The sequence below is a fragment of the Hermetia illucens genome, chromosome 3 (genome assembly GCF_905115235.1).
Source record: "Hermetia illucens chromosome 3, iHerIll2.2.curated.20191125, whole genome shotgun sequence".
NCBI classification, from domain to species: domain Eukaryota; kingdom Metazoa; phylum Arthropoda; class Insecta; order Diptera; family Stratiomyidae; genus Hermetia; species Hermetia illucens.
This window is the reverse complement of record NC_051851.1, coordinates 84,582,187-84,607,424: the sequence shown is the minus strand read 5'-3', so window position 1 is coordinate 84,607,424 and position 25,238 is coordinate 84,582,187. Positions and strand designations below refer to the sequence as shown.

At 40.2% G+C, this 25,238-nt stretch overlaps 1 protein-coding gene across 1 annotated transcript in view; it reads left to right on the top strand.

Annotated features, from left to right (window-relative positions):
- The window catches only part of LOC119651824 (nucleolysin TIAR), a 392,109-nt gene that overhangs the window by 258,446 nt on the left and 108,425 nt on the right, over positions 1 to 25,238 (top strand). Inside the window, exon 3 of the mRNA XM_038055615.1 lies at positions 13,252 to 13,327. Coding sequence (XP_037911543.1) covers positions 13,252 to 13,327 — 76 coding nt within the window. The remainder of the gene's footprint in view (positions 1 to 13,251; positions 13,328 to 25,238) is intronic.

The following is a 25,238-nucleotide window of genomic DNA, read 5'->3' as shown; positions in this document are numbered from 1 at the left end:
TTGTCCTCTAACCAGTCAGCAATCCGGACACAAAATTTACAAATATAAAAAAAATATGGCCAAAAGCAAGCGCTTTTGGAAAGTATTGTCACATGCGTGATAAGCCACCGAAACTAATATTTTCGAGTTGCCAGAGATGAACTTTTCTACCGTGAACTGTATGACATCAAATCGGGAAAAAATGTTAGTTTCCACTGAGCAGCAATGTTATATGCATGCAAGCGGATGGCAACGCCATTGGCGGTGGTGGAGCGGATGAATGGCAATGGATATGTAGTTTTACGATTGGCACACGAGAACAGAAGAGCAGAAGCCCGGCTCGACTTTGCGATTTAACTGCACACATTTCACCTCAGCTCGAGAATGCAAATCAACATGCATAAGTATTTCAGTCACGCTTTTATCCTGTTAAAAGGATCCCATAGATCTTGGAAGTAAATGGCATCAGGATATATGTACGCCATCATGTCATTCTTTGTGATTGAGGCGTACCGAGCCACTCACTTTTTTGTCCTTTCTCCTCGATCTTCCGTCACTTGAGTTCAAGCCGCAACCATCACAGCTCCGTGTTAGGCGAATTCCTTTCTATTCTTTTTCTCATTTTTGTTGTAATACTTGTTCCCTGGGAATGTGCTGTTAAAGGTACTTTTCTTTATATCATTCCATTCGTTTTCTGGAACACCGGCACTATCGTTCTTGTCACTTTAAGGCGGACCAAAAGTGGGAATATTTGATTAAGAGAAATTACGGAAACTTTTCATTCAGAAATTTACATACAGATTGTTATTGATGACTCCTATCCTACTTTAGTCAAGTTCTATTATGGTAAAAGGAAATTTTCCCGAACGGGATAAAATGACGTATCTTCCTTCCAAAGTGGGTTCATATGTAGAAACATGTGTAAGCGTATAACACACACTGGCATGCTGTTGGTGATATCTCCAGGGAATATTTCATTTTTTAATATTTCTACAAAGCCCTTTACATTTTATACATTTCTTTCTGGGGATATGTTGAAAACAACATTAAGTATAAAAATTATTTTTGAAGAGAAATTGGTGTATTCAAATTTTTAAACTAAAGTTTAGAAACTTTAAAGATTTGATCATAAAACCAGAGAAGGGACTTCTTCGTATCTGATGGTGACTCCGTACATCGCCAAAACTTTTCCTCCTTCCTATAAATATTAGGATGACCTGCCAATATTGAGGTTATAAGGTTATATTATACATAGCAAAAAGTTCACGGTCTTTCAACTGGACCAAGGGTCAACCATCCAAATGAAGCGCTGTAGGAAAATTTGTATGTTGCCCCCCATCACAGCGACGGCGGGTTTCTACGCAAAGTACGTGTTACGCAAACACTTCAAACAGTTACGCGCTTGCTTTTAACTCCAGATATATATAAATGGTGAATAAAAAAAAGAGTAGAGCACAGGTCGCAAGGATCACAGTTTTTTGCATGCCCATATACTCATAGTACGACCCTTCGATCGAGCATTGATCTATATAACATTTGTGAGACTAATTTTTTCACTGAAGTCAAAACTGAGATTGCTTGATGTTTTTCAACATTATGAAGCTGCTCGTTTTTCCTTGAGAAGCAGACCTAAATTGCATCAATTGTGGTCAACACAGCAGTCAGTGAGATATTACTCGGAGACTTTTTCATCAAATCTCCATTTCGGGAAATCCTAATCTGGTTGACCCTCTCTCAGGGCTATCGATACCGGCGTATGCGATATCACCTTTTTCAGAGATAATTATCAATTTGAGCCCTTTCAGCCTTAAGTAAACATTGGCCCAAGTTTCCCCGGTTCCGTTTTGGGGCTTTACCTCTCTTTCGAGTTAATTGAAACCGGCGGCGCTGTTTTCACAATTTGTGCAGTGCGTCGTGACCTCCACTTTCACTATTCACTTCTTCGTAAATCACCAAAACTTTTTATTTGCTTTTCTTAATTCACTATATTACACTATGTGACTTAAAACTCCTTTAATTATTTTACATATTTTCTTATTTGACTTTATTTGCTCTTTACCGGCCTCGCGGGTTCGTTTTTTAACATCCACTCAGTCTAACATTTCTTTATGCTTATTTTGGACCTATCTTAACCTACTTTCCTATTCTTATTTGCGGACCCTGATTACCCCAAAACATGTTTAAGAAGTCAGTGCTATTATACAAACACTCAGCATTCCACAATACTGATCGACAAGTATGTTCAGCATATTGTAATACAAAGGTTGCACTTTCTATCATAAATATCGGTTACACACTTGCCGGTCCCGCCCAATGAGTCACCTCATCCCTCCCACCTTAGATGAAGCTATCCCTGAGAACAACCTCATAATTGCCCCGAGTCAATCTTGGCCTGCTAAATGATACTACTAACTTAATTTTACTGCAATTACTATATATTATCATTAAATACTCGTTACAATTCCTTTTACTCCAAAAAATATATTTAAAATAGATAGTTTTCCTATTAATATAATTCCGTTTTGTCATGAACATCCCATTTTGTTCACATTTAAATTTTTACAATTCACTTAACATAAACAATGATCGACATGCCGATGGTTTCTGTGACAGTGTCCAATATCACTGGGTGAAGCTATTTCTCGTCAAGATGGATGTTGCTGACATTCGGAATTATTCTTCCCTGATAAAGGTTGGCTCGTAGATGATGCTAACCCCTCTTTTTGTATGGTCCCTGTGAATGTGTCCAACGACAAAGGTGGTGGAATCGGAACTTTTACTGGACGGCTCCTCGATAAGAGTGTTCCTTTTCTCACTTTATCGGTATTTTTTGCTTGCTGGCTGTCGACCGAAGACGTCCTTTTTTCTGCATTTGACTGATATCGTCCTACTGACTTAATCGATTGATCTCGTCCTGCTGCCTGACATATGTCATCAATGCCACTGCAACAGTACATATGCAGTCTTCCCGCTGCCTGATGTTGTCGAACGAATTCCTCCTCCTTAACTCATCTTGCTAACTCCTCCACCGCCCGACCTTCACTGCGCTACCGCTCACCTAATCCTTCGGCGTTCAGTACGTGCAAGCCCCTTGTTTCGTTAAGTCGCATGACCTCATGAATCTCCTCCGGCAATGGTTAAACCACATCACAGTATTGATCCGTATGAATTCGTACTATATCTTGCGACATCAAGCGAAACCCGTCCGCTCGCAAAACGCACCGCTCTCCAAGTAGCAACACTCCGATTCCGCTCAGAGTGCTATCCTCTCCTTGCCCATCTGAGCAGAGGAGCGTAACTGTCCCTACCTACCCAGGATAAAAAGCCAGTGGTTACGTGCGGTCATTTTAATTATTGCACCCCAAAGGCTAGTCCAGCTGCCTGGGCAGCGTGTCTCATTAGCTGCCAATAACATCGGGGTACATTCGCTAATTCCCTTTTCACTCATCAGGGCGAAATATTGGGCGTCATTACTAACCGCCAAATAGTCGGTTTCCAAATGGTAGTAATGGGACCCTCCATCCAGGGCTGCCGGGATAGCATACGCCCGGAAGAGTTGAAACAATCGCTTCTTTAGCAATGGCACATCAAGTCGAAACAGCAGTTCGCGATCACTTTCCACCATTCCAGGCTTCATCAATTGATCCAGCAACTGATGATCCAGACTCAAAGTCTCCACATTCAGAGGATCCCGATTTGGTAGCTGTTTCAACAGTGCTAGGAGGTACTGATTATGAAGTAAACCTGGGTGTAGGCTTCCATAATTCGCGCTCTCAATGATCCTTCATAGAGTTCGTTTACGGTCCACCAAAAACTGAATTTCGCAACTGCGCTAATAAAAAGAGCTCGATTTCATCACTCCGTCGCTTCTCGAAATTCACCGCACTCACTGTCGAACTCTAAGCCGCTGCTAAAGATGCATAGAACAACAAGATTCGCTTTCGTTCTTGCGCTTCCTGCCCCGTCGTCTCGTTGTATAATTCGTAATAATTCGTAATTGGACTTCATCACGCTCACCTGTTCCTCCAGTAAATGGAAAGTCCGATTTTCCTCGGCATCCAACTCCGCCAGCCCGTCATTAATTCGCTTCTCATCTGTGGAATTCATAGTACCAAAGAGAATCTTGCTAAGCCTCCCAATACCATCAAACAAAGATCGCTTCCCACGGCGAGGGGTTTCTTTTACCACGTGGAGTAACTGCCTCCTTTCGCTTTTCCCTTCATCCTGCCAGCGATGTATGGTTGCTGCCAGAACTCCACACTTCGTGTCAATTCCATTGCACATAGCCTGCCTGCATGCTTAAAGAAGTTCGCCACCATTTCCCACGATTTGCTTGTATCTCCTAGTTGGATTTTCGTCAAGATAGACCATCGGGACGCGAAAAAAGCAAGCGCCCTATCTTCTCAAACAGGGCTCCTGTAGGCTCGACCTGCTTCACCAGTAGCATTCAAACAAAACATAGCTTAGATTATATATAAATATTTTTGTTTTTTTTTCTTTATTTTTCTCTTTTTTTTGATTGTTTGTAATCATCATCATTTACTTCAATCTTTTCTTTTATGTGAAACAAAACCTTATTATATGTCTGCCTGTCACACGCACTTTTCTCCAAAGCGGCTAAACCGATCTATGAAACTATGAAATCAACGAGTGAAATAAATTTAAAGGGTTTAAAGGGGAGCTCCCCATACATGCAAAGGGGGGGATTTCAAAATTTTGTTTAACCGAATATAGTTGTGTATGAAATGAAAGGTCTCGATTAGTACTTTATGAAACTGATATTAGTTTTGGCGTGGATTTCAAAGCGCTTGAGTAAAGAGTCAAAATGTATGCAGCTAAAATGAGACAGGATTCATTTTTGGAAACTGCCTAACCCAAAAATGCAAAAAAATCAGAAAAGTGCATTTAGTTGAAGTCTAGGTCCCAATATATGACCCATTCCGATATCTGCTCAAATAAACTTACTAATAGAATATAACCAGCTCTTAGAAATTGATTGAAAAACCCCCTTAAATTCATCCTAGGAGTACTACGACATTAAGGAAAATTGTCGATTTGAGACGTTCGCAAATACGTCGATCACAAAGAATACCAGTTGTGGAATGCCACTTCATCCAGGTTGCATTAATGCGTGAAGCAATTTCATTGCGCAGTTCTCTGTTGGTTGATAGCATTGACACGGGATATTTAAATCGCATTTCTGTCCAGGTTACTGCCATTGACAGAACTGAGCGGTTTAAATATCTCGGGTCAATGCTATCAGCCATTGGAGAACTGCGTTATGCTTCTCACACAGGGAAACACAAAACCTTTTATACTTTTTTAAAGTGAGACACGACTCATTGTCGGAAACTACCCAAACCAAAAATCCGAAAAAATCAGGAAGGTGCGCCTATACGAAATCTAGGCCTCAAAATATGTCCCAGTCTGATATTTGCTCAAATAAACTTGCTACTAATATATTACCAACTTTTGGAAATTGACAGAATAATACCCTCTAGGTTCATCCTAGGAGCATATAATACTCGCGGATCTTTTCGCACAACTTCAAGCAACGATTTGAGACTTGCCAATGGTGATAATCCTTAAATTTCAGATAAATAGCATTGACGCGCGAGTCGCATGTGATCTACATACTCCATCCACCCTTCATCTCGACAAAGATACCAACATAACTCCTTTGTTCCAAGAATAAAATTATCTCAAAATTGCAATATATTTTATAAACATCTGGTCATCAAACTGAAATAATAATCATAAACCCATCCGTTGCATATCAATATCTGCATCGGGGCAATTTAATTAAAATCCTTTCGAACGTGGGAATAAAAAGATAAGAAATAAGATCTTTGATTTTTTAAGACAAGAGTACATAAGAAGCAATGACAGGCAGAATGCGTTCACTTGTCAGTTGAGTTCAGTTGCGTGGAGTTGCGTTCAGTTCAGAAGTGATAATTGTTTGATAAAAAGTTCATTAATAAAGTTTACTATTCTATTAATAAAGAGTTTCATTCAGTTGGGTCGGTTGCCAACCATAAAATATATTTTTTGGGATTTTGCGAAAAGCAAAATCAGAACTCGCGTGAAAAGAAGACTTTTCAATTTATTCAACCGTCCTGGAGTGCCATATTCTTCTATATTGTTTCGAGATTTGGTCTTGGAGACGATTTGCTCAATGCTGTCCAACATCAGTGTCCATAGTTGGGGAAAACAGTGAATTACCTCCTCGTTTGTCAAGTTTCTATTGCTGACCACCACCAGACCATCGTTTCTTCCATCAGGAGTACATTCCTCCCGATATCCTCGAACAAACTTCTCCGCGAATTTCTTCCAATTTGTTTTCTTGAACTTCAGCACATGGCTTTCATAGAATGGCGTCTAATCGAACTTCTTACAGAACTTCCATCAAGATAGCGTTATGATCGCTATCATTCAGGATTATTCCATTTGAAATTTAATCTTGCGCCGCCTAGCCACAAATCCATATAGGACCTTACCCTGAGTTTTGTAGGGCTATCTGACCCACATAGTTCACATTTATACTCTGTCTGGTTTTAGTTTACCCAAGAATTGTAGGAACCCCCTCTGGGACTATTTGTGGCGTTTAGCGACGACGTATACCTGGCGTTTAGATCACCAGCAATGATATAGTAACTATGCAGCCTATGTAAATCGAGCATTGTAAACAAGGAACAGAAGTCCTCCTTAAACTTGGCCCGATTACTTCCGACTAGATAGACAGACAGGGAATAGGATACAAGAGACTTCCAAGTATTCAAAGTTTTCAAATCCAGGCCTATTGATTTGCCTTTTGGCAGTTGATTGTCGAGTGGTCGCAGCGCTGACAGCGTCGACATTGAGTCATCTCACTGCACTTTTTCTCCTTTTGTGGTGTACGTAAATTGATTAACCCGCACTTGATCCATGACCGCTCGTGCGCGATGATGATCACCAATATTCTCGCATTTAAACTCCGTAACAATTGCTTGGCCGTTTTCGAGTAAATTGGCATATAATAAATCGATTTTTTGTTCTAAAAAAATCTTAAAGATAGGATCAGCTGAAAATTGAAGTCGGGGTATCACCACAGCATGGAGAGTCCAGCGCACATTAAATTTCTCAACCTAATCGGCTCGTACTTCTGCAACTTCGAGTATTTCCAACTCGGAGTAGTTTCAAAGTAGTTCTGCATATTTTCACAATATTCGCAGAAGGGTGTATGTACAAACCGGCTCGAGTTCTGTCCTTGTAAGCAGCCTTGTTCCAATACTGGAATGACGCACATCGAAATACGGAGCGAAATGTGTACATACATATACGCGAAAAGTCAGGTCGATTGCGATTGCTAATCAGTTGGTTAAACCTACAATTTCCCGGCCGAGGAAACACTACTTCCTAAAGTTCATATGTATCATATTCCAATTATTAACCGCCATCACAATGTCGACGTATTTAAGCAGTCATTTAAAACGTTTAATACTTGAGGAGGAATTCAAGTGTTAAATTACAGTTTGAAGTTCCATGGCGGCTTGCCGGCATTATTTGTTTCCAAACAATAATGCCATCAGGAACGAAAACAGTTATCAAAGTGATTGCCTATGGCGATTGCGGAGTAAACATTGAACGCTGCTGAACTCCAACTGAAACTGTAATTAATTACGCACTCGCCTATAATAATGCTTTTCATTTTCGTAATGAAAGACCAAAGGCATGAATGAACGAACCCTTCAAGGTATTTTCAAAGTGAAGTGATGCGTTATTGCGCTTGTTATAATTTTAACATAATATATGGAGGACGCATGCCAACATGGCGAGTTACTAAAACGGGAGCGTGTGTGGTCCATGACTATTAAATTGTGTCGAGTATGACTGAAGGCAGAATAAATATGGGACCGACTTACATGCTGCAATAATTCATATTCGTATTTATTTATGCGTAAACACTGCAACACATTTCGCCATACGCTGACTTATGATTTCTATCCGCAGAATGTTGGCAGAGAACAATACGGAAAACTATGAAATCGAAGCCTTGCAGGGAAAATATTCAGATTCCAGATTTCGTATTTCCATTCACTACTTCCTTTCATGTCAAGTAACAAATGTAAATGTTTTTTGGATCGAAATAAAAATGATAAACATGGCAGCGAGCGGAGCTGGATCCAGTGCTGGAGTGCACCCAGCATTTTTCAAAGAAAGTTGAAAAGCTGCGCGGCATAGGTGCCCGCTCTGGCTGAAGTAATGCATTAAATGGAGCTTGCATATCGTGCAATGGCTGAAAGGATAACAATCCTAGGACAGGTCCACTTGATCATCACACATTGATTAATATTGCGATTGGCAATTGGTCCACGGCTATCATCTGCACGATTATTACGAAAAACTGCTGTCAACAGCAGCCCCCACCGAAATGTATTTTAATCCTTCAACATGCGGGTGCCGACAAAAGTAGAATGATCTGATAAATACTAAAAGTTGCGCAATCTAGCACAATAGCCAACATATCTCGCTGTAATGGCTTCGCTTCGCTTAAAACTTTACAACTGCATTCAGTTGAGGGAGCTCAAGATATTCGGCCATATCCGATGAAATTTCCTTGAAACCTTCCCTCGCAGCTGACAGTTTTTCTCCAAAGTAACTGAACAAATAATTGAGCTACCTCGTTGAAAAAAGTGGAAGGAAAAGAGCGATTATAGTGAAAACAGCGATGTATGGAACCAACTTCACTATTCACAAAACCTAAGGATAATGCTTGGGAAAAGTTTGCGATTAAGGTTCATAAATCATTTCGGGAGCTGTAATGCCGCTCCTGTTAATATATGGCTACATGTTTTTCAGCAATCTTAGAGCGTCGTCATTGCCGGTCGTTCCTTTTACGGTATTGCCGGCATAATGCAAGGACCGCCATAGTGGTAAATCGTTTATAACCTCTGCAACTATTAGCACCGGCAGCAACGACCACCACGGCGAACGACATCGTCTCACTTTGACCAGACTAGGGGTATGTGGGCAATATAGTACGAGCCATTTTCAGTCTACAGGACACTAAAATGATTTGTTGATTTTATGGGTTATTGTAATGAACGTTGTTGAAAATAAAATAGTGACGAAAGAGTTTAGATGTGCGCCACGCCGTGCTATTGTTAAAGTGATTTATAATGTACTTTTTCCCTGTTTTCTGGATGGAGACTGTTTCATGATGATCTTGTTTCTACAAGGACATATTGAAAAGTGTTTACTAAGATTGTGTAAGAACGGGAATCGATAAAAAGCTTCCAATTTTTCAACAATCTAGCATACCATATGTACGTTCTGTATGGGTTCTAAACTATCAAGTATGAGAAAGTTTTCTTGTTTCATAAGAAAGTTAAAAAATAAAGGACATCTTCTTTACAACTGAAGAAATAAGACCCTCTTTCTTAAGCATCCCTTACTGTACGATCTTGTTGCAGGTTCAAAAGGGTAACATGCTGTGACTATAGGAGCCACAGATTGGGTGATAAAGTGCACCCTGGATAACACTCATTTGAGCTTTAAATTTCCGCAACATATTCCAGATCACCTATTCTGTGCCGCTTTGTAGAAGAATTATAAACGATTATGACAGTGATATTTTTACGTAGTTGCTAGTTAGCACCGTATATGTTTTTAAAAGTAAGAATATTCTTGAATGACATTTAACACATAAAGTGCTAGAAAGAAGGAAATCTAATTAAAGAGCCGACTTTGACACACGGTAATTTTGTTAAAGCCAACAGGATTTTCACCAAACTTTACAGTATTACTGCTTACTTTCTTCTTCTCCCCCTTCTGTAGTTTTCTCGTTTAAAAGCGGGATCAGGTCGTTTTGATAGGTTGTGGCATTTCGCTGGCAAAATTACAAAATATTATAATATAGTATTAGCAACTTTACTTGAGGACATATTGGAAGGATTAAGCATAAATGATATGATTTTTTTCAGATTTTTCTGATGCATAGTCGGTGTTTCTAGCGAACAGGTTTAAGAAAATTAAAACGTAACACTGTCTCCGTCGCTAGTAGTGATTATTTTATTAAGCAAATATCGATATTTTGGGAACAACTTGTTCCCTTCTTCAGTGCACGGGAAGAAGGATCGCTCGGCGTTTATGTTGATGTATTTTTTCCGTACATCTATTCTGAAAACTCGTTCCGAGCCCGCTAATGATCGACCCGGTCTCCAGTTGGTTGTGGACAAAAATACTTTCGCCGGCGGTATTGAACATCGCTCCAAAATCCTGGATGATGTGTCCCGTGAGTCTTCCCATCCGACTAGCTCCGTAAGCGCCTCAAACGATGCAACTTCGACCGGCGAACTTCGGTCGCTGATGTTCTGCAACCGGGGACCCAATCCATGCATCATCTTTGCCGATATAAATAATATTTGATCGTTTCTGCCTCATATGTTTATCCTGCGGGTCAACCTAGGGACTCACGGTGTCAATGTAAACATACTAGAGTTTGCTGGCATTTTGGGGTGCTGATGTGGTTACTTGACTCACTGACACCACAAATAATACCACGCCCAACCGTTGATGTTCTTAACATCGCTGGCAAGGCATATTTAGCTTGAACTTAAATGCGCTGTTCCGTGTGTCATATCGTATACCTATTTTGTCAAGCTGGCGAGAAACGCATGGCACAGTAGACAAAAACTCCATCTGCCAACGTTCTACCATCCCATTGTATTGCGGGTGGTATACAGTAGTCCGCTGGCGTTTAAAACCCAGGAGTTTGGCTAACTCCGAGAAAAGGGTGGATTCAAATTGCATTCCCTGGTCAGTGATGACCACTGCAGGGACGCCAAAGCGAGGTATCCACTCTCGACAGAGGGCTTCGGCACAAGATTGCGCCGTAATGTCTTTCAGAGGTATTGCCTCAGGCCACCGCGTGAACCTGTCGATGATTGTGAGGCAATACTTGTAGCCGTGCGAGTCTCGCAAAGGCCCTATTATGTCGAGGTGTATCGTGTGGAAACGCTTGGTAGTGCGGGGGAATGAGCCCACTTCTTTCCTTACATGCCTGGAGACTTTACACTTCTGTCGTGCGATGCACTCTCTGGCCCAGGAATTGATATCCTTGTTCATGGAGGGCCAGAAGTATTTATCGGTGACTAACCGATTTGTTGTCCTGATGCCAGGAATGTATGGTCCCAACCAACGGCACTTACTCACCGCTAATTCTCCACTCCCGTGGCGAGTTCTAAACGAGTTCTAAAGCGAGTGGAGTTCCGCGCCATCTACCCGTCCGCATCCGCGACATTAAATAAATTTCCAATGCCGCGGATCCTGCCGCGCCACAGGGTCATGCGCTGTGACCTTCTTAGGGCTAAGGTAGGTAATCTGTAGTGAAGAAAGGTGGAAATTCCTCCTGCTTTATGCTGTGAGCAAGCCGACCATGTAAACTAGTGAACTTTTGTGTACCAGAAGTTCCGCATCCGACATACACGTGATCCGCTAAAGATCCTTGAGTTATTTATGGTTCGTTGAACTTCCTGTTCGGTAAAATCTGGAAAATTTATGCTTAGAATAGTGCTATAGCGGGTGCCTTCGGCGGTAATCTACTCAGTATGCTAAGCATAATGGGTGCATAACCCGCAAAGTTCACCGCAATATTCTTCCGCTGCCGTCACCGAAAACTGTACTGTCTGAACGTGTGGTTGGGATTCGTTGGGTGATCTGAAAAAAACTCCGCTGACTTCTCGCGTACACTGCATTCTGGACACGTCTGGAGTGATTTGTGTCATACCGTCGCAACCAACTGCATACCAGAGAAAATTTCGGCTTTAGTGTGTCCAGACTTTCAACTACGAGTGTCTCACTGGGGATATTCCAATAAACCCTCTGCACTTTATTCATGACCCGTCTGCTGGCATTGACAATACTGATTTGAGCGAGTCTAGCAATGCTCTGTTTTTGTGAGCTACACCGACGTTCTAGACGAATTTTGCATGGCGGATCTCTTTTATCACTCAAACCAATACCACGAAAGCGAATCTTCTGACCGTGCAATCTGACAGCCGTAACTGCGTCACAATACACAATTGATTGTAGTTGCAGTAGCGAAATGTAATCTCGTCATTGATTTGAGACAGAATTCTCGGACTTGCTGGAGATGCATAAATTTCCAAAAATTCAATACATCCTCTTTGCAATTCGTTCCAAACTTCAACGGACACTTCAGCCGGATGGTGAAAAGTAGTACTTCGGCGAGTACTGAAGCTGTTGCCTCATGTGTGGGAGGATATCGTTGATGCCTCCACTTCTACCGCCATCGACCCTTGGCCACAGTTTCTGCAATGACCTCAAGTCATATATGCTCCCTGATGATGGCAGGGATTTTGTCGAGTAATGAAGCGGTACTGGTATGTGACCCTTTGCACAATCACATGCGCGTATTGCGGGAGGCGAATCTCTGGTTCAACAAGGAACTACAAGATATTATACCTACTCCTGCCTTTATTTCGTAGTAGGAGGAGGGGGGGGATAAATAAAGGGATTTATATCCTCAGTCCATTTCATCCGGTGCGTACGTGAACCTTTCAAAGTGGTTGGATGTGACGAAACAGCTGTAGCAGGCGGGGCAATGCTCCTGACCATAGTGGCGCTTAATTTTTCATACCTGAACCGAATTTCCAGTTCGACTTGTTATTCTTTTGTCTCCTGGTTAGTTTTCCACGTCTCGCTGCCGTAACACAGGACCTTTTTTTAGGTGGGAAAAGACAAATATCGGACTCCTGCCACAGAAAGACTTCCGCCAAAACACATTCCTTCTAATTTGGTGAGTCTAGATAAAGCTTTATCAAATATTTAGATATTTGTGGTCATTCATATAAACCTATTTGTTAAATGATTGTATTGAAAAAAGATCACAGTTATTCTGCATCAGTCGATATTATTTATTTTCTGGGGAAAGTGCTACCACTGAGATGAATGAGAGTTTCAGTTCAAATCCAGTTAATCCTTCCCCAACGCTTCGCTTACGCTTTCAACTTCAATATGCATTACTAATAACTGTTCTTCTTAGAATCATTTGAAATTAACTCCTTATAAATGATTCAAGAAAGTCAACCAGAAAAGTCTTCAAAGATCAGATTTTATAAACTTTGGTTTTAGGCTAAATTGAAGTGACCTCTAAATAAATAAAATAAATTGGGCATTCAATCCTAAGAAAAGTGTCTCCTTAATTAAATAATGATTAACATTAAATGAACGGAAAGGAGTATTATTAATTTCGCTTTATTTCCTTTACAGGGACTGTCGGGTCGTTCGAGATCCACAAACGCTTAAATCAAAAGGATACGGATTTGTTTCATTTATTAAGAAATCAGTAAGTTGAAATTTTCTTGTACTTTTAGTAAAAAATAAATTGAAGAATTCCATAAAAGACGGCCTTATAACTTTCTTTTTAAAATAATGAACCTTCTATGCATGGCCTGATGTCAATATGTGAGAGTCAGTTTCTATACGATACATATATCCTGGCTTTATTTGCAAGGATCCAAGTTTATTTCGTGTAGAAAGTTTAACCACGTGTGGACAACTGTTTCATATCATTCTCAAGGGATAGCAAAACATTGTAACGTGGATGTCTACGCGAATGCCGAGACTTTTGTGGCCGGAGTGGATATCCTTTGTAAAAACCAAAGGCCTTCAATGCCTCTTTTAGGCGAATTCTCGGGACTTCCATAATTGGAATCACCACATGCAATTCTTCATACTCATACGAACTGCACACACTATTCCTGTGCATGCATAATACAAACCCCCCTTAATGAAACCCCATTCTATCACGTTTATACATCTTTATTACACAATGAATTAAAGAACATTTAATTGTGTTCGATGTATATTAGTAACCCCAGCGTATCACTCTATTTCTTAAAATGGACTGGTTCCGAGGACGAACCTGAAGCCCTTTTACACTGCACATTCGAGAAAGGTAAGCGAATACTTTACTACTTTGATATGGAACTTCTTACTGACCTTCAAGTTATTTGTTAAGTTACTTATCAAGCATTCTAACTAAATATTCACTTGATAGTTATACGATTTTTATGTTCTCGCTAATTGTCATTACTACGATTTTAATTGACGTTACACTATTTTTCCACGCTGGCCACTGCTAAACTTGTACACCCGCAACAAGAATCATTGCTCTCTCGGTACTTCAACTTCATTTTCGCTTGTTTTCGCCCCCCTTTTTTGATTTGATTAATGATATTATGAAATTTAATATTAATATTAATATTAAGATACAGTCGCTCCCATTTTTATTGAATTTTAGTATTTTGTCCTAATCCAGTTGTGATTTCTTGATCAACATCAGTTTTTTTTTTCTGGGAGTCAACAAAGTTGTGAATACTTTCAACGTCTTCCCTGGTTGTCGTAAGAGGCGACTTAAATGTTTAGAAATTTGTGGGCTACGAGACTGCAATTTTGAAACTTTGTTGGTACCGAAACGTCAACAACGCCGCGGATAGGGGCTGACCTCACGCCGAAGACCTTTGGCTGTCGTAGCCTATATAATTAATTTCTGGAAAATGCGCACTTCGACAACATTACCGATGGCCCACAGAACACTCTCTTTCTCCAACTTGAGCGGGAATTCCAGCAAAACATAAGCTGGGCATTCTGAGACTAAACGAAGTAAAACGGTGGGATTTTGAAGAGTACTCTTTTCCCTCTTGCGGCAATGTGCTTTTGTACTCTGGAAAGTAGAATGGTAGCAGATCCGCTCTCGTGACCTGTGAGCCGCTTTCTTATAGTGTTCTCATTGCAGGATTCCGGTCCAGCTTAAGGAGTATCACAATTGTACAATTGTAGTAATTACACACAGTTTCGGAGAGGCTTCCTAAAGGTAACTGTGTGATCATAACGGGTGATTTGAATGCCGAGGTGGGCTCTGACACCATTCCTGGCCATGCCATGGGGAAGCGCGGACTTGACGATCGCAACGGTAATGTTGGGAGGTTTGCGGATTTCTGTAGCTTCCAGCACCTTGTCATTCATGGCACATAGTTCGAGCACAGAGGCTGCCAAAGGGGGTTTCAACTGACCGAATCTGTTAGAATATGGACACCAGTTGCACCATTTTTTCATAATAGCATAGCCATGCTGAAACTGTACCCGGGCATGGTAGAATTCGATATCCGGACGAAACTGATAAGACTGAATAAGTTGATCCTAACCAATCTGTGAGGCCAGATGAAGGCAGCAGGATCACTCTTGAGACCATTCGACATCAACAACGGTCTAAGACAAGGGGATACCCTATCATGTGGCCTATTTAACCTGGCCCTGGAAAAAGTGATCCGTGATTCTTAGGCAAACACGAGAGGCACGATGCTCTTCAAATTCACCCAACTACTGGCCTATGCTGACGATATCGACATCACGGGACGAACAACCCGAGACGTACAAACTGCCTTCATCCCGATCGAGCAGGCGGAGTGAGATATTGGGCTGATCATCAATAAAGGAGAGACGAAACGTATAGTGGCAACGTCAGCAAGAACAATAAAGAGAGGGGACTACAGCTTTGCGACCGTTTATAATTTCTCCTACCTAAAATCGAAAATCACAACCGATAACAGCTATGACGGTGCAATCCGCGCACGGTTGTTGGCGGCCAACAGAGCCCATTTCAGCTTAAAAAACTGTTCTGCTCGAAATGTTTCACCGTAGGGTCAAAGCTCTTACTGTACAAGAGAATGATCTTGCCAGTCCTCATGTATTCCTCGGAGACTTGGGTTTTTAACAAGAAAAATTGAGGAGGGAAGAGAAGGAGAAGGGTTTACTCAAAAGGCACTTCGCGTAAAATAGTACAAGATAAGGAGTCGAGGAGTCCCAGGAAGACATTGAAGCACTATACCGAAAATGACAACTCTGTGTATATACACATATATGCCACTGCCCGTCAGGTTTCAATTTTTTTAATATTTATTCATTTTATTCCTTTATATTGGTAATTTCCGCTACGTTCTAATGATGATGTCTTATTTGCAGGTATATAATGTTTCTTCAGCCATTTATCTACTACAGACTAATTTCCTTTCTCTGCGCTATACGCTGGCGAAGTCGTTTCCTCCAATTTTCTATTGTTTCCCGCTGCCTGGTGACATGCATTTTTGCGGGAATTCACATAGTAGCCCTTTATGACCAGAGAACTGTTACAATTGTCGTACTGAGCTTTGAAATTACGCACTCGCGTTAAGTCTATTGGCTTTGTCCCGTTCTCCCCAAAACCTCTTCGTCCTTTAAAATTGGCATTAATAGCTTGTTTCTTATATGTTGGGAGCTGGAGATATGGCGGTTTCGTGGGGAGCCAGCTCAGTTTCCATCAATTTGACTCCCGTTAGTTTGTCGATGTCGATTTGTATTTAATATTTTCTCATAATTCTTTCTTCCTCCCTCCTTCCTCTTTCCTCATATGGTTCCGGTGATTTGGATCTTTTCCGATCCTTCTGGCAATCTCGAGCCAAACACAAATGAAACATTCACATTTAAATCCTTCCGGTGATGGTAATCCCAAAGTCTTTCCTATACCGTGAACTTTCATTGTCAATTTCTTATTTCCGCGTTTCAATTTTCTGCGTTATAAGTGGGTTGACATATTACAGAATCAACTTTCGGTGATTACGTACTCGTGACGGTCTTCAAGAAGGTTTGCTTTATTTAGGAAATTGACGCTCATTTTGTTTCTGGATCTCGAATGCGATTTTATATCGCTCGATGTAGACAATTGAGCAACCTGCCTAGGCCATGTGTGCCAGCTTTCAACTTCTGCTAGAAAGTTTTCCAGTGTTTGACTGAATTTGTGCAACCTATTCTTTCACTCCATTCGGAAGGCTTGCTTCCGTATTTTTGCTGGAATCCAGAATCGTCTTTAATACCTCTATTGGTGCACCTTTGACTGCTATTAAATGGCAACAGATTCATGGTCACTCCAAGAATTTTGTGCAGCAGCAGGTTGAAACTGTAGTCTAAAAACACTAACTGCTCATCGTTGTTCCATCATAGATCAGAGTTTCGACTGCCGTCATATAAACGAATATAAGTATGCCAAAAGCAAATCGTTTTTCAATGAAGATGTGGCGGCAAATCGGAGGCGCGAACCTAGGTACCATTAAGAATTCGCGTTCGGCGCTGCATTCCATGGCCTCAGAAACGGCTGACGGCCTGACATGAGACTGCGATGACAAATGTCAACTATGGCATTTGTAAACTTTCTCATAATCGCTCAAGTCCGGTGCCCCAATCCACAAAAAGTGATAATAATAACGTTTGCTAAACTAATTTGTAGTGATTTAGTTAAGTATAACTTTCAAATAAATTGAAATGAATTTTATTCTCGCGCCATAGTTTATCATTGTTTTAATAAATAACAACAAGCCGTCCATATACTGGAGATATCACTCAACCCGTCATGAAATTGTACTTCCTGAAACTCCAATGAAGAACGGAAGATCTGGATCCACAGAGCACCGTGGAAAACTTTACTTCAGGAAATAAATAGTTAGGGGATGTAGCATCAATCAGCTTCACAACTTAGAGAAAGGAAATTTAGTACACGAAACTTCATATGGGGAAAAAGGTTTTTGCAAAAAGATGTGACCAATCTAGTTGAATGTGGTGGGACTACGTTCTTTTGAGCCCGCTATTCCCATACAGTGTTGCCTGTCAGTTACTTCTGAATAGTCTGCATTTGATCGTCGTCAATTCCGCATTTTTTCTACTTTAACTACAGAATAATAACTTCGTTTCCTGGACCGCCAAGCCATGTATTTTGTTCCTTCTAATCTCTTCAATGTATTCACTTTTCATTATCGTATTCGCCGTTGTATTTCTGATCCGATCTGAGAGTCTGTCAGGGATTCTATGACTTCGTTCAAATTTTAAAAACTCAAAGTTCACAATAACACACTGACGACTTTTGAGTCTTTATATTTTGATGATTGGCAGTTGATTAGTTCACTCTCAGAAATATAACTTACTTGGTCTTTGGACATTTAAGTCATCCATTTTTAAGGTTTTATGTAAAACAAAACCTTTTCAATGTCTGTCTGTTACACGCACTTTTCTCCAAAACGGCTAAACCGATCCGAACGAAATTTGGTGGACAGATGGGAACTGTGAAATCCCATGCATACAGCGAGTGGGATAAATTTAGGTGGAGTTGAAAGGGGGGCTCCCCATACATGCAAAGGGGGGATTCAAAAAAAATTTTCACCGGATATAGTCGTGTAGCATATCAAATGTATATGCTGAATTGTAAAGTGCGTAAGTAAGGAGCCAAAATGCACGCACTTAAAGTGAGACAGGACTCATTTTCGGAAACTACTCAACCCAAAAATCTGAAAAAAATCAGGTTGATGCGCTTAGATGAAGTCTAGGCCTCAAAATATGTTCCATTTCGGTATCTGCTCAAATAAACTTACAACAGTATATTATCAACTTTTGAAAATTTACTGAAAATCCCCCTTAAATTCGTCCTAGGACTTCCGAACTGTACCAACATAGAGAACAATATTGTGTGTACCAACATAGAGTACAATATTCTGTATATATGTGCTAAATTTTATGGAAATCTGGCCATTAACGCCAAAGTAATAGTCAAGGTTATAGGAGTTCAAACTTATCAATTTCGTGCGAATTAACAGCATCCTAAGCCATACAAATAAGATGCTGACGTCATATTTAACAAGAATAATTGACATTCGAGTGAAATATTAAAATTTCATTCAAGAAGAATCTAATTCTCCCAGCATTTCTTATAATTGAAGTATATTACATTCTTGGCATTCGCTAATAATATTAAACTCGGAGTGTGGAGCGCATAAGGTTAACTATTATCAATACAGGGGTTTCCATCAAATGGTTTATTTAAATCGCTTTCTAAAAAGTAGAAGACATTGGAATTTTTAGTTATGTGACGCAGAGCTGTCGTGCACTCGTCGCTCCTCACATCTTTTCCTTTTTCTTTAGCCTTTGTTCCGTTCAAAGGTGGGGTCGGCTCGTCGTGACCGATTTCGTCATTTTATTTTATCAAATGCCTGATCAGGATGTAATCGCGAGGCCTTGAAATCTCCATCCAGCGTATCAAGCCACCGTTTTTTCGGACGGCTTTTTGGTTGCTTACCATTAACTTCGATGTTCAGATAATATTGGTAAATGAATTCTCGTTAGCGTGAATTACGTGACCACACCATCGAAAACAACTCTCTCGTAGTTTTTCCAGGATCGGTGCAAACCCATATCGATCACGGATATTCTCATTTCAGACGTGATAAATGCAATGCAACATCTTCGTCCCCATTATCGCAAGACGCCGTTCATTGTCTATTATAGTCGGCCAACACACAGAACTATAGAGATTTGGGGCGTGCGCTGATACGTCGATCACAAAGAACACCAGTTGTGGAATGCCAGGTTGCTTAATGCGTGAAGCAATTTCATTACGCAGTTCTGCATTGGCTGAGAGCATTGACTCGAGATATTTAAATCGCTGAGTTCTGGCAATGGCAGTAACCTGTCCCTCGAAATATTTATATCGCTCACTTCTGGCAATGGCAGAAACCTGCCCAGAACTGAGCGATTTAAATATTTCGGGCCAATGCTATCAGACAGGGGAGAACGTTATGCTCCTCACATAGGGAAACACAAAACCTTTTATACCTGAAGCGTCAAGCTTCCGGTTTCCCGACTTGTTTTAAGTTCTTTACTTTTATATAACTTGATTATCATTTGAGTCAAGGAAGAAATGACCGTTATTTTATTGATATTTTTGATAGTATTGGCTGTTGGCTGCAAACGCAGTATAGCCTAGTAGATTTGCTGTGATTCTACGACAATTTCTTACTTTTCTTGAATTAGTAAATTATTCAGATCGGTCCTTGGCCTCCAGAATAGCTTACAACTGTTCTCTCGACGCAGTGGTCATGTGTTTTAATTGGATAGCCATGAAAACTGTGCGTGGTGACTTTTTGAGTATTTTTCCTTGATTAGGTATTTGTGAACCGTGTGGGAAAGAAGTATAGCCTACGAGCACTCAGCCAATAATAGTAGTATGTATAACCTTCAGGATGCACACGTATTTCTTGTTAGGTTCCCATTCTGAATGTATGCCCAGTAAATTAAATATCAGGTCAGAATAGCTACAATACCCACAATTGCGCTCTGCGTATCTTCAGTCGCTCGCCAATCAACCAGGTTGCTGCCCATAAGATTGCATATAGTTCAGCTTGACAGATCATTGATTCTTCAAAACCTGCCCTTCAGAATCTGCAGCTAAACTTCTATCAAAAATCCGGTTTCCTATAATACTGTCTTTGTATTACAAACTGTTCATCTGTGATAATCAGAATAAATTTTTAGTAACAGCGGTCTGACAGTAAGGCATCGTCTAGTCCGGCCATTCTCTAATTAAGTCTAACACCTTCGAAGTGTAAACTGTTCGATGAATTATTTCACTTCTACTTGAGCCGAAGAACGTTGGGGCGCACCCCAAGTTCGCAGTCAAAAAATCCGCGGAATTGATAAGATCAAATAGCTTCTTTCCTCTAGCATTGCATTTGCTATTTTCGCAACAAATATCGAGTGTTCACAGCACAACCTATTGAAAATTAAAGACGGCTGGACTGACAGGTTCCTTCTTGTATCGGTGGAAGACGCAGAGAAATATTGATGAGGTAGACAGAGGTAATTATGTCCCCCTCCTCTTTTTATTAACCTTAAATATGATAAGATTTTGCCTGTGGTCTCCTCTCCTTTGACTAAAGAGGAGAACACGTCTTCTACAGATTTTGAAGTTTAAGACCGCATCGATAGTAAAAATCAGTAGTTATAAATCGAAGCATTGATCAGTCTTAGTTTGGTAGTGAAGCACTGCAAGCTACCGGACAAAGAGGTGTCTGAGGCCCGTTTTTTCTTGGATTTTGCCCTTTAATATATGGCTGATGATTTTCAATTCAATCGGGCACAGCATGTTCCTCCCATTGATGCCGTTGTCGTACAAATCCCACAGCCCCACATTGTACCTTATACTTAGGACGCATTCTACGACGTGTAGTAAACCTAAGTATTCATCGTGAAACCTAATAAACATGTTTCAACTGCATGTAAAATCAACAATCTTGAAGTACCACAACATTTGATTGGTATTTTTCTATCTCTTGTAATTGAGTTTTTACCTGAGTGGATTTTTAAGCTTTTCCGGAAAACCTTATTAAAATCGATCCACTGTTTATCTGTCACATGCACTTTTCTCGAAAATCGGTCCACTGATTTAACCGAAACTCGTTGCACATATGGGAACTATGGAATCCTACGCACACAGTGGGTAACATAAATTTACGTGTAGTTTAAGGGTGGGCTCCTCATACATGCAAAGGGAGAATGTAAAAACTTTCACTTAAAGTACTCATGTATTGTATTAAATGAAACGTCTCAATTAGCACCTTCAAAAGCAAATCTTAGTTCTGACGTAAATTGTAAAATGCGCCGGGTCAAAATATGCATATTTAAAATCCGAAAAAATTTATTGCGATGCGTCTATATGAAATCTATGCCTGAAAATTTGCCTTGTTCCGAAGTCCTTTCAAAAAACTTAATAATAGTATATTACCATTTTTTAAGGTTTTGTGTGAAACAAAACCTTATTAGAATCGAGACGGTGTCTGTCTGTCCGTCTGTCTGTCTGTCTGTCTGTCTGTCTGTCACACCCGATTTATTCGGAAACGACTAAACCGATTGTCACGAAAATTGGTGAGAGTATGTAATCTGGTGATCCCTTTACATGCAGTAAGTGGCGCCATCTTGTGTTAAGTTTAAAGGGGGGCTCCCCATACATGTGAATGGAGGGTGCAAATTTTTTTTTCACAGACTGTAGCCATGTGGGGTATCAAATGAAAGGTCTCAATTAGTACTTTTCGAATCTGGTTCAATATTTGATATTAGATGAAACATAGGGGAGTGAGGGTTCAAAATATGACCCACAAAAAGTGTAACAGGTCTCGTTCTCAGAACCTATCCAACCGAAAACAGTGGTGCATCTCTACGAAATCTAGGCCTCAAAATATATCCGGTTCCGATATCTGCACAAATAAAGTTAATAATAGTATATTTCTACATTTTAGAAATTTACCCAGCACCCCCCCTTATGTTCATCCCAGAAGTACAAAATTGGGCATGCGTGTAATGAAGAACTTAATGCACAGTTTGGTCAAGTTTGAAGAAAATTCAACTATTATTAACAAAGTTATAGGGGGTGAAACTTTACAATTTTTTGTGAATTTCGTGCACTCTACAGCCTGCATGACGTCATCATCACATATCAATTCGTCAATACAACAACGAAATGAGTTCTTATGATTTGGGTCGCAGAGAATTATTTTGTTTTAGTTTTTTAGTTATTTGTCAGCCAGACATGTGTGTATGTAGGTATATAATAGATGCGTGCTAATGAACTTTGCGGGTAGTGCCTAATTCAAATAGATATAAAAAGTAAATCGGAAATATGAGTACGATCAATTTATATACGTGCATATATGTGTACAGTATTCGGTAATAGGCAGTTTGTTTGGTTAGGGTGAGCGTGATATCTATGGCTATAATAAGTACGTATGTCTCGTAGTTTGGAAAAATATGAAGGATTATGTTGGATTGGTAGCTATATACGGACAGAAAAATGTGCGTTGAAGTTTCTCACATAAGATGAACACAAAACCTTTATACCCGAAGCGCGAGCTTCCGGTATTCCGACTTGTTTGAAATTGGCCGGAAAAGTCTCCATTAAGTTTATCCTAGGAGTATCGAATTTTGCGGCAGCATAGAGGGCAGTACAGCGCATAGCGCAAATTTTCGTGGTAATCTGGCTATTAGTGTCAAAGTTATAGCAATTCATATCAATTTTGCGCGAATTTACTGCATTCTAAGCCACGCAACTTATATGATGATAACAAGAACAATGGATATTCGAGTGAATATTAAAGCCTTATTTATGAAGAATTTACTTTTCCCCAGCCCTTTTTAAGGTTTTGTGTGAAACAATACTGTTGTCTGTTGCCCTGTGCGTTTGTCAGTCTGTCTGTCGGTCTGTCTGTTTACTCTGACACGGCTGAAACTATTGTGACGAAATTTGGAGGGGACATATGGTCTGTGTGTTCCTTTACAGGCAACGAGTGGCATCATTTTGGGTTGGGATTAAGGGGGCTTCTCACATATACGAAAGGAAGGTGCAACAGTTTTTTTCAGAGAATCTGATCATATGGAGTATCAAATGAAAGGGCCCAATTAATGGTTTGGTGAATCGGGTCTCTTTCTCAGAACTTATCCAACCAAAAAATTTGAAAAAAATCAAAATGATGCATCTGTCTGAAATCTAGGCCTCAATATATGGTATCTGCACAAATAAACTTGATAATATCATGGCACCTTAATGTAGAAATTTACATAAAAACCCCCCTTAAATTCATCCTAAAAGTTCAAAATTTGGCTTCAGTATAGGTGATAATGCAATTCGAAGGCGATCCAGTTATTACTAACAAAATTATAGAAGGTCAAAGTTTTGCATTCCATTTGAATTCAGTGTACTCTAAGACGTGTTTGACGTCATCATCATAAAAAGTGAACTCACATCACCTCGTGGGCATTTTTATTTTCCTTTCTTGGTTATGTTTAGTTATTTGTATATCAGTATCAATTACTTGGCCGGACATACGGACATGTTAATAAAGTTTGTGGGTATTACAATTATGCACTTCTTGTTTAGGGATGAGTAATTCTGACCTCGCAATATAATTTGAGGGGCAATTCGCTCCGCTTCACTCCCCACTAGATCGCGGGCTCAGGACCACTCATCCCTAAAGAAAAAGTAGTTCTATCAGCTGAAACCAATCTAAGCACAAACCTGGCGTTTTCGAATAATAATTCATACTCTTGTTGAGTTTGGTATTAAGCAAAAATAGAGCTAAATGCCACCTAGAACCCGTTTCGCTGACGCTGCTCCTCAAAGTGGAGACGAGGCCGCGTCTGATAAGAGCGACTCCACCCTGTGATCGAAACTGACCAGCCACGAAAATTGTTCGCGGGTAATGTTCTATCTAGATGGATATATGTACATCAAATTTGTTCTTAGTTTGTACTTGTATACATATGTACATATGTATGCTCTGGGGCATGAGGTAAACTGGAAATAATTATATGCATGCTCTCAATTTAGATATGTATGCGCGTATATACTGATGTAGTTATCAGTATACGGTAATAACCAATATTTATTTGTTTGCGATGAGCATAATATTTATGTCTTCAACATGTACATAAGGTTATCTGAAAATTTGGAATTTTTAGCTGTCTGCGATCATCACATAAGATGAACACAAAGTCTTTGTACCAGAAGGGCCCAGCTTATGGTATTTCGACTTGTTTGCATCTGTTATAGGTCAACTTCTTTACATTTGCTAATAATGTTAAGCTGCAAGTGTGAAGTATATGAAATTAACTGTTATCAATATAGTGCTTTCTAGATCGAATTCATCGTTCCTCTCATAGAGAAACACAAAACTTTTTACAGCCGAAGCGTTTTCCTCAACAAGCGGTTAAAGTCATTGGTTTGTTCTTTTTCCGGCTACATATCATTTTATTTTGCACATTCAGAAGAAGAAAAATTACTAAAGTTTTGCCCACATTTACTTTCGACAATTTTTCCGGATAGCTGTGGCAGTGGGATTTGTATCATGATTTGACATCGGATACCAGTCGACTCAGTTGTGAATGAGTACCTGAGTCAAATCAGGGTAATAATCTCGGGCGTGCGTAATGCTGACCACATCGCCTCCTAGTGTACCGTTATGGTCTTGAATGAAGTGCCCTAACACACTTCAAGGTCCTGATCCAACATGGATTGTTGCGCCAACAATTGTTATTATTGTTAATTTTTCTACCCTGAATCTGAAAATGAATTTTACAAGGGTATTCAATAAGTCCTTTGAAAATACAGAAGGTATCGGTTATGGAAATAACATGCGATGCGGCCTTGGTGTTGAAAAACAGGCTTCAACACGTGAATGCCACGATATTTTGCGCTCCGGCACATTTAATGCTTCTTCCAATTGCTGTCGAGTTTGTGATGGATCCTCATCCAGTAACTTCTGCAAAATCACCATTTTTCGACTGTCGAAACGTTACCTCACAGAAAGAGAAAGACAACGGTTTCATCCAAGGCAGAGGCAACCCATTAG